Here is a 10,271-nt window from a genome sequence, read left to right as displayed (position 1 = left end):
GGATCTAAGTTTTGGACGTAAGGTCTTAAGGGATTAAGGCATAGGGTTAAGTTTGGCTTGGCAGACCAGTATGTCGTGTGTACTCAATTGTACAATGCACGTACTGGGTCAGCGCCTCGACCTTGGTCAACACCAGCATACACCGGGCGTACAAGCCAAGTACGTCGCGCGTATACGAACTGTGGGCTTGGAGGATTTTGGGCTCTTTCGGGTGTTGGGCTTTTAACTTGAGAAAATTAGGCCTCAGGCCCACGTGAGTGTAGCAAGTCCTTTTTGGGCCTAAGGCCATGTTTGGTGGTCCTTGGGCCATAATGGGCCATAGAGGCCCTATGGTGGGTTTGGATGCCTTTCTAGGTTTTGTGGTTTTGGGCCTTGGAGAGAAGGAGGCCCAATAAGGCAAAGGTAAAGGAGCCTTTTGCCATAAGTCAAGGACTAGGATTTTGGACCTTAGTTAGATTGTGACGTAACTTCTAATTAGGGTTTTATGCTTGTGCGATATGGAGAGGAGTTCGCGAGTCATCTGTCGAGTGTGATTTGATACCCTCAGAATGAGGTGAGTCTTCCTTCGCAGTAGTCGTGGGTCGAAGGCACCAAAGCTGGACTACTAGTTATGTTATAGCATGATGTTGTCTTTGTGATAATTGTCAGTCATGTCTATATTTGTATGATGAATCGGTGATTACTATTATGATATTATGTTGTAGTAATAGTAGGGGTGAAATAGACCCGGTATCCGGTTGAAATATACCGAAGGGGTAGACCAACACCCATATATGTTTGGTAGTATCCGTTTGAGACAGACCGAAGGGGTAGGCCAGCACCCAAATATGTTTGGTTGTATTCGGTTGAAAAAGACCGAAGGGGCAGGCCATCACCCGAATATGTTTGGCACTATGTTTGTGTAGTATGTTTGATTAGTATGTGGTATGATGGGGGAACTCACTAAGCTTTGTGCTTACAGTTTTCAGTTTCTGGTTCAGGTGCTTCTAGTTCGAAGGGTACGGGTTCGGCTTGATCGCACCGCATTATTCCATGTTTTTCCGCACTTAGTGATTTTGGGATTTGTACTCTGATATTATCATACAATGTGACTCTTTTGATTACTTTGGTATCAGTTTCTTATGAATAGAATGAATTATAAAAACAAAATTTTTATCGTTTTTTTTTTTGGGATGTCACACATAATCTTTCATATTTTCTATATTTCTTCATATTTTACTGTTGTATTTTTATATTTTTCATATTTTATTAATGTAGTTTGATTTTCTAAATTATCAAACAATGTAATACATAGGTCTCTAACCTAGTTTGTTAAAAATATATAAATTAATTATTGATTGCATTGAATCATTGACATGCATGGTCTTAATTAGAATTCACCAACACGAAAAAATGAATATATGTAACTCAATTCTTCCCATTCTAACTAAATGGGTCGAATTACTGAGTATATGTAACCAAAATTTGGACAATGAAGCTAATATATATATATATATATATATATATATATATATATATATATATATATATATATATATATATATATATATATATATATATATATATAAAATAAAAAAAAAAAAAAAAAAATCCTACTTGATGATCGTGGAAAAGGGGACACCAGATGTGCCTACAACTACATTATACATTCTGTACATGAACACCATATCTTCCATCTTTTTTCTGCACTAATTTCTTCAACCCTTTGTTTTCCACACCTATTGACTGCTACAAAACTCAAGAAATCCCATGAATTCATGATTATGGATCATCCTGATACTTCTATCAATGCCAATAACCCCTGCATATCAATCCAAGTTCATCATGCTACATCTCCTAAAACACAAAGTACAACAAGAAAAATATTATTAACTTTACCCATTGTAAGAGCACTGGTGAAGATGACAGCTGAAAGAATGAAGACGATAATTGAAGCTCGTTTTAGTACTGCAACAAGCTTTCTGATGAAAAACTGACCCCAGAAGCCAGCTGTTATAGATACTGCCATAAGATACAAGGCTGCAAATAAAAATGATACGTAAATCATAATTTGTATTTAAAGTTTTTGTGAAATTGAATGGTGATTGTAGAAATGGAGATTATATACCATGAGGAATTGGGAATCTTTCGAGAAGGTAAAACTCAACTACAGATAATGATGATGAGAACATCATCACAAATGTCGCTGTTGCACTTGCAACCTATATATAACACCAAGAAAAAAAAAATTATGTTTATTTTTGAGCATTCTGTTAGAGAATTAAGAATATAAATTTTATTTTTACCTGTGGCATGACACCGATCTCAAGTAAAAGAGGGCCAAGAATGAAGCCACCACCGGACCCCAAAAGCCCACCAACCGTGCCACCCAAAATTCCACAAAATGCACAAAACGTAAGGTGGGGCCCAGTCCAATCGATTGCAGCCTCACACACTGATTCAGGATTCCCCATGCTTTTACGCTTCTTGCTTTCTTTGTACAACTTAACACATTCGTATCCGAATACTGCTAATGCTACAGGGAACTACAAGAAACACAAATAGACATAAAAAGAAAGTGTATTATGGTTCTTGCATTTAACCCTAAAAAGAATTGTTCAATTAATATGATGCATGTTGAGATACCATAGTTCGAATACAAATTACCTGTATTATGGTGACTACCCAATATGATGTACTGCATGCTACTAAGTCATTCTGCATGAAGATAAGCACAAGGTTGCTATAAAGAACATGTATTGTAAAGTCAAACGTTTGATTTTTCAAATTCAAATTTCACATTGATGAGCTTACTGTTTTCACTCAAAATGCTTCCTAATGATATTAGTGTCTTAATAATAGTTTGTTGTCCTTAAAGTCATCACAACTAATTGGTTTGACTCTTGAAAGTCAAAAGTATAATTGAGAAAACTGCTTGCCTTAATGATCTGAAGAGCAAGAAAAGCAGCCCATACGACTATCAGGACCATTAGCTTCTCCCAACGTAAATTGAACAGAAAAATTTGCTGCAAATTTTGTTGGAAATAATAAGAAAATTAAATGATTAAAAGGAAAAAAGACAAAACGTTAAAGTTAACAATAGTCACCATTGGCGTTTTCTCTTCTTTAGGAATCAGTGGCTCGTATGTGTCAATAAGCACTAATAGCAAAAAAAACACAAGTTACAAAAAAGCACTCCAAGTTCAAAAAGTTTCACTTTTGATCCAAAAAGATTCATGAAACTTACATTCACCACGAGAATTTACAGTTGGCTCTCGTGGTCTTTCCATTTCTTTCTGCCATAATATCAAAAAAATATTAATCATAAGATTAAGATCATACTTTTTGGCTTTTTATTTCAATATGTTATAACTTATAAGTCAATACAATCATTTCCACCTTCATTATTGTCTCTTCCTTCCACATATCTATAGCTTTTAAGAAAGACCTTGAAGATGTCCCTATCAACAATATATCATTAGGTAAAAGAACTTGAAAAAGAGTTATTGATAGAAGTGCATGAATAATTGTTAAACTACTAAGAACTAGTTAGAACATACCATGAAGATATTTAATGGGTATTAATCTTTATAATAAACTCATAAATCAAAACTGAATTTTTAATTATAATTGATGAGGGTAGGGGTAGGGGTTACCTGAGAATAGGAGTATGGTAAGAACAGTGATGAGCCAATAGGGGAAAACAACACTAAGAGCAACACCAAGAGTGATTCCAAGCATGAGCATAGGCTGAAATAAGAGTGCTAAATCATAATCTAGAATTGGTACTTCTCTGCATGGATGTGGTACTCTTAGGTTATACCAAACTGATGATGTTGATGCCCCCATTATCATACCTTCAATTACAAACTCAAATCATATTCAAACTTTCTGTACCCAAATAAAAAGATTTCATTCCAAATATAAGTTATCAGAAACTTTAAGAATCACTGTTTGTGAAATGAAATATAAACCCCTCTTAGAAAATTCAAGAACCATTTGTAGGTTAATATGAATCCATTACTTAGATAAGATATCGGAAAAGAAAGAGTGAAAACGCACACTTAGAAAGAGCAGCAGCAGACTTGGTATCAAATCCAACGATCAGAGTAAGCATGGGAACAAAAATGCCGCCACCACCAACACCACCAACTGTTCCGAATGCAGAACCCAAGAACCCTATTATCGTTGCCATCACAATTCTCCAATTCAACTCCAATTTCTGAATCAAAACATTAAAGATGAAAAACCCATTCGGTTATAGAATCAAAATCGTCACGATCATAATTGCGGGACTTACAGGCCAGATTCTGTCGTCGGACTTGGAAATGAGGGAAGTCGGAGGAGAAGGAGAAGGAAGAAAAGGGTGGCGGTTATTGTGATTGTGATGGTGGGTGGTGATGTAAATTGAAAGGGATATGACGGAAAAAACGGCTAATAGAGAGAAAATAAACCCTCGTTCCATTGATGCTGTGTTTTTGCTATCTCTGAGTGTTTGTGTCTTTGATTTCTCTTTGTTTGTTGTTGGTGACCTAATCTTGGCACCTGGACCAGAGGGTCATTGTGAAACTGTGTGGACGTGTTAGCTTTCATGTAATGGCGCCCATTTATGGAGGCGACGATGAAGAGGAAGGGCGGTGTCTCACGTGAGGTTCAACATGGCAAAATAAAGTGAAAACCGCGTAAAACATTTTTTTTTTTTTTTTTGGTTTTTGGGTTGAATTTAATTTTTTAAATGAAAAAACCCTAACCCATTTAACTTGGTTTACATGTAAATAGACGATTAACCTTGTGTTGTGTAGAATAAGATCACTTTTCATATATATATTTTTAAGGTCCAAGTTGATTTTTCTGGCTGAATGGACCGAAAAAAATGTTTGATTTGCACAAAAAAAAAGTTGGTCTTTTTTCGGTAAAATACGTCTTTCCCACAAAGCCCCAAGACCATGTCTTTATGGACTGAATGAAACTTTGGACAATTATGTGCTAACAAAAAAGAAAAAACTCATGCTTTTCATTCGCTTCTTTTTTTTCCTTTCTATTCCATCCATCACCCACCATTTCTCATACCTCTCGATCCTGTCTGGAACAATCAATATCTTTATGTTTTATTTTAGTTGTAGATCTTTTTTATTTATTTTTATTTTTATCAGTAATCTTGATTTGCATAAAAAAGAAGATACATATTGAATTTTTTATATTATTATGTAATTTAATTTTGGATGAGAATTTGTATGTTTTTATAATCATTCAGCAACTTCATCCGTCACAGTATAGAACAACATGGTAATATGGTCATTTTTCATCATTCAGCACAGTCAGTCAGATGTACAATCAAACAATATTGTTTATTTCTCAGTCATAAAACTTTCCCAGACAGCAACTATCAAACGGGACCTAAATGTATATAGCCAATATATGGTACGTATATGTTGAAAATAATTATGTTATTGATATTAGTTATAAAAATGATAATTTATTATAATATTTTGTTATATAAAATTTTAATAATTTTGAACCACATATTATAACACGAAAAATAGCTTAAGAGGGTAATTATCTTTTAGTTTTATTTATATATGGGTAGCATTTTATATTTTTACACCATAAGGTAACTAACTTGTTTATTATGTTCACATCTAAACAATATTAGCGGTTATCTTAGGTTACTGCTTATGTGACATGTATGTGGCATGTACATTGACAAAAATAAAGTGAAAATGAAAATTATCTTTTAGTTTTGTTCACATAAGGGTAACATTTTAATTTTTGTACACATAAGGTAACTAACTTGTTTATTGTGTTCACATCTTACCAATACTACTTCTAACACCATTTATATAGTTATTTATAATTCAAATGTTTGATTACTCTTTTGTATTATACATACCTGGTTCGCTCTCATTGGTGGGGTTGTTATGTTGTAATTTTTTTATGTGAGATGCTTTTGTTGTGAAAGCCATAAACCCCCGATACATTATGGATTACTTCAAAAGAAACCAAAAGGATGCCTTGACTTCACTTGGTAGCATTGTTCTGGTCATTATAAATGCTACTTTATAGAAAATGTATTAGTTTTTGTTACAATTGGATCAAGTATATGCTTGTTAAAGGCTACAATTTGTGCAAAAAATGGGATTTTCTAATAGTGAAATAGAGGGAACAATAGATCAAGGAAATTGTCAACTTGTTATCCACATGCAAAGTGATTGACACTGATAGGCATGATATGACGTCTCGTAAGCTTCTTCACAAGATTCCCATGCCAAATGGATTGACATGTCATCATCATGGTTGCTACTAATGATGTCACTTTCACAATAATTATCAGTAAACCCGACCGCGTCTTCGTTTTCACGACTATTTGAGTCCAAATTGTCTTATTCCATCTTCATCTCAGCCTGGGGCTTAATTAACGACCTAACTAATGGCACCCTTTTATAATGTACACATGTGGTTTCTTTGTGCACGTACATGTCACGTATCTGTCACATAAGCAATAACCAAAGATAATCGGTAATATTGGTAATATATTAACATGATAAACAAGTTAGTTGTCTTATGGTATACAAAAAATAAAATGTTACCCATATGTAAACAAAACTAAAAGATAATTACTCTCCTAAGTCATTTTTCCTTTTTCTTATCCACGTACATGCCACGTATATGTCACATATATGGTACGTATATGTCATATAAGGAGTAACCTAAGATATCTGGTAAGAGTTATTAGATGTGGACACATTAAACAAGTTAGTTACCCTATGGTGTATAAGAAATAAAATGTTACCCGTATGTAAACAAAACTAAAAGATAATTACCCTCCTAAGTCATTTTTCCATTATATATAATATCTATTAAAATCATATCATTTAATTAGGGGTGAGATTTTTAAACCGAAAAAACAAACCAGAATTGGAACCGGAACCATTTGGAACCAATTAGTGGTATTCGGTCGAGTTCCCGATTCTCCCCAATCCATTATTTTTGGTTTTTGGTTCTTTTAATTCCGTTCGGGTTTAGGCCGGTTCTGTGACATCCTCGTTTTCATGGCTAATTTAAAAAAAAGCATATTTATGCTTATTTAATTCAGAGTATAAAACTTAATGCAAAATTTGTCCCCAAAACATAATGTATTTCTAAAGAAACATTTTTCATTTATATTTAAAAACCTTAGGATGTCATCATTCGATATAGATACATAAGCATAAACATGTTCGATCAGACCTTAGAACAATTTATTATATTATGGCCTACAAACTCCTCAAATCACTCATCATCCTTGGCCTTCGTACCACTATATGTGATACAAAGAAAATGAGTGGGTTAGGTTTAGAAGCCTGATGAGCACATACGCTTTTCAACCCATAATAATTAAGCTCTTTAATTATATATTTCACATCAAATAATTTACCCGATTATCTATTCCCGTTATTCTCACATACTGATCCTAAAATACTGATCTCAATGGACCTATCCTAAGGATCTTCATCAACAACGGGTAAACAATATTGCTTGGGGGGATTCCATTAGCACTATATGTCAATAAGGAAACCATGGGGGTAGAGTACATCAAATGAACAAATAGCCCATTAACACCTACAAGTTGCAAGTATGTCAGCGTTCCACTGGACTGTCTAGAATAGTCTGTGGTCGTCATCTATACTCTGCTAGATGACTGGTCCATCAGTAATAAAGGCCTCTCATCATCATATCATCATTTCATCTTTCATTACTCATTACTACCCACTATATTATATATATATATATATATATATATATATATATATATATATATATATATATATATATATATATATATATATATATATATATATATATATATATATATATATATATGAAAATACATATACGATTAAAGCTAGTAAAATCATATTATCTATCACAGATACCAAGTAATTTCAGATGATAGACACACATAGAATTTAATCTTCTAGATACTTTATATTTATGTGTAAACTGAAATTACTATACACTCACTTGATAAAGTGGATGACTGGAAAGTTTGGTAACGCTTCGCTTCAGCACGTAGCTTTTTCTTTGACGTGACCTAGGATCATATCACTAAGTCTTAGTTTATTATTTATTATGACTAAGGATAGTCTAGATTCCTCAACAATTTCAATGTCTACATCAAGATCTATAAAGTAAGGAGCAACCATATAAGATTATATCATAGGTAGGGTCCGTTAGGTATACATAGTATACTATTTGGAAATCTCACTTTAAACACCTTGCTAAATCTAGCCTAGACATCATCCCCGTAAGTAGATCAATCAGTATAATGACTTGGAATCAATGATAAATCTTATTTATAAATTCATAACAACAAATATTAATATAAATATAAGTTACACTGAAAGTAATATAAGCTTAACTTACAGAGATTTTCCTGACAAAAGTCCGAAAATTGCATTGTCGGTACTCCGACTCGATAGGTGTTAATGACGGGGATCTCAGGGCTTTGCCAAGGACTTAAATCTAAGGGAAAATGGACTAAAGTTGAGTGAAACTCGAGAGAGAAAGTCGGAAGGTGTGAGAAAAGTGAAAGGGTTGCAATTCAATTTTTAGGGAAAAATTTGCTCGATGCGCACCACATCAAGACAGGGGGCGCGGTGCGCCCTGTTGTGGCCGGTACTCCTCCTACAGAAGACAGACATGTGGCAATCAATGGGTGGAGCTACGTGACAGAAGGGGTAGGTACGAGTTGTATCTTTAAAAATTCATATCTCGGTTATACGAGCTCTGTTTTCGACGTTCTCTATATCCACGTGTAGGTATTTCCGAGTACTATAACTTTGATTTAGACTCTATTGGCTAGTTCTTAGCCGATCCTAAACTTAACATTCTACGAATATTACACTGCAAATAACCATGTAAAATTCATAACTTCTTCATACGGACTCCGTTTTCGACTATCTTTATATTGACGAACTCATCGTCACGAGATCTTCAATTCTCGTTTAGATCGTTTCGGCTAAAAAATAACCGATCTAAATTTCGATTTTTGTGTTAACACAGTTGTGCTGAAACTTTGAAAAATCATAACTTCCTCATATGAAGTCAAGTTTGGATGTTCTCTATATGCACAGATTCGTTTTTACGATTACTACGACTTCTTTTAGATTACTTAGGCTCATAAGAAACCTATCTCCAATTCACTATTTACGATGCTCGGTGTCGTATCGGGTTGAACGCGAAACTTCAACGAATCATAACCTTTTCATACGAAGTTAGATTTTTGTGTTCCTTATATCCCTGAAATCATCATCACGACTACTTCAACTTTTATCAAGACTATTTATCCTAATTAACATTTTAATTTAATATATGTTTTAGCCCTATTTATTAAGTTTTCACCTAATATTATTTACACACAATATAAACACATTAATCACATAGATTCAAACAAATTCCTTTTATTTCTTTATGTTAAGATTACAATTGTTGACTAATGTCAATTACACATTTTATTAATATCTAGCAAGAAACGTGGGCGTTACAGGTTCTGATAACTAACACCTTCTTAGTTAACACACTTTCTAATATAATTGAATTGAGTCGGAATCGGAAGCGGTTGGAACCAATTAGTAGTATTTGGTCCGGTTCTCGGTTCCTATAATATCCCAAATCCAGTTTTTCGGTTCCAGACCGGTTTACACCATTACATTTAATAGTTGTTACTCGTTGTTGGCGTGTAAATAAAACTAAATACGATTCTCCATTTAGTGTTATCTTTAACACTGTGATTAATTAATTTAGAAATAACTTATTTGACAAATTTTTATAAGATTAGGTAATGTAATTTATAACTTTATGTTATTTTTAAATATTACTATTGTTAGTTAGTTTATAAACCACTTGTTTGATAAAATTTCAAGTATTATAAAAAATAGTTTTGGATATTTTTTTAATTAGTTTGAATGATGATTTAATTTTATATATAAAACATTTAATTGTTTTAAACTATTTTTCTTTTTAAATAGTATTTGAATATTTTATGTTTTCTTAATTTTTTTTATTTATATTTAGGATTTAACATTATATTTAAATGATATTTTGCTTTATATTTGGATTTATGATATTTAAATTAACATTTTAAGTACACTAAATTAATAATTCAAAATATATATCATTAATATGAGAATACTTAAAATTTAATAACATGCTTAAATTAATAAATTAGATATATTAGCAATAAATTTAAGAAGTTTATGGTTTGAAATCCATGTAGTCTAGCCCAACGGTATCAGGTGGTGACCTCCCTTCTT

General features: G+C 33.0%; 1 protein-coding gene across 1 annotated transcript; it reads right to left on the bottom strand.

Annotated features, from left to right (window-relative positions):
• Nucleotides 1-1,584: 1,584 nt before the first annotated feature.
• On the bottom strand, nucleotides 1,585-4,549 carry LOC145120114 (sulfite exporter TauE/SafE family protein 4-like). Its single transcript, XM_079055902.1, has 12 exons — nucleotides 4,280-4,549; nucleotides 4,042-4,201; nucleotides 3,636-3,836; nucleotides 3,379-3,440; nucleotides 3,227-3,275; nucleotides 3,087-3,139; nucleotides 2,919-3,005; nucleotides 2,647-2,697; nucleotides 2,286-2,525; nucleotides 2,108-2,201; nucleotides 1,879-2,019; nucleotides 1,585-1,801 (listed from the first exon to the last, which is right to left on the bottom strand). Exons 1-12 carry the CDS (start codon nucleotides 4,442-4,444, stop codon nucleotides 1,719-1,721), a joined length of 1,386 nt encoding a protein of 461 aa, XP_078912028.1. The 5' UTR covers nucleotides 4,445-4,549; the 3' UTR covers nucleotides 1,585-1,718.
• Between the last annotated feature and the right edge of the window lie 5,722 nt (nucleotides 4,550-10,271).

This window comes from Lactuca virosa, chromosome 6, assembly GCF_052849685.1.
Source record: "Lactuca virosa cultivar CGN04683 chromosome 6, Lactuca_virosa_CGN04683_v6, whole genome shotgun sequence".
Lineage (NCBI taxonomy): Eukaryota > Viridiplantae > Streptophyta > Magnoliopsida > Asterales > Asteraceae > Lactuca > Lactuca virosa.
The sequence above is the reverse complement of the archived record's forward strand: the minus strand, read 5'-3'. Positions and strand labels throughout refer to the sequence as shown.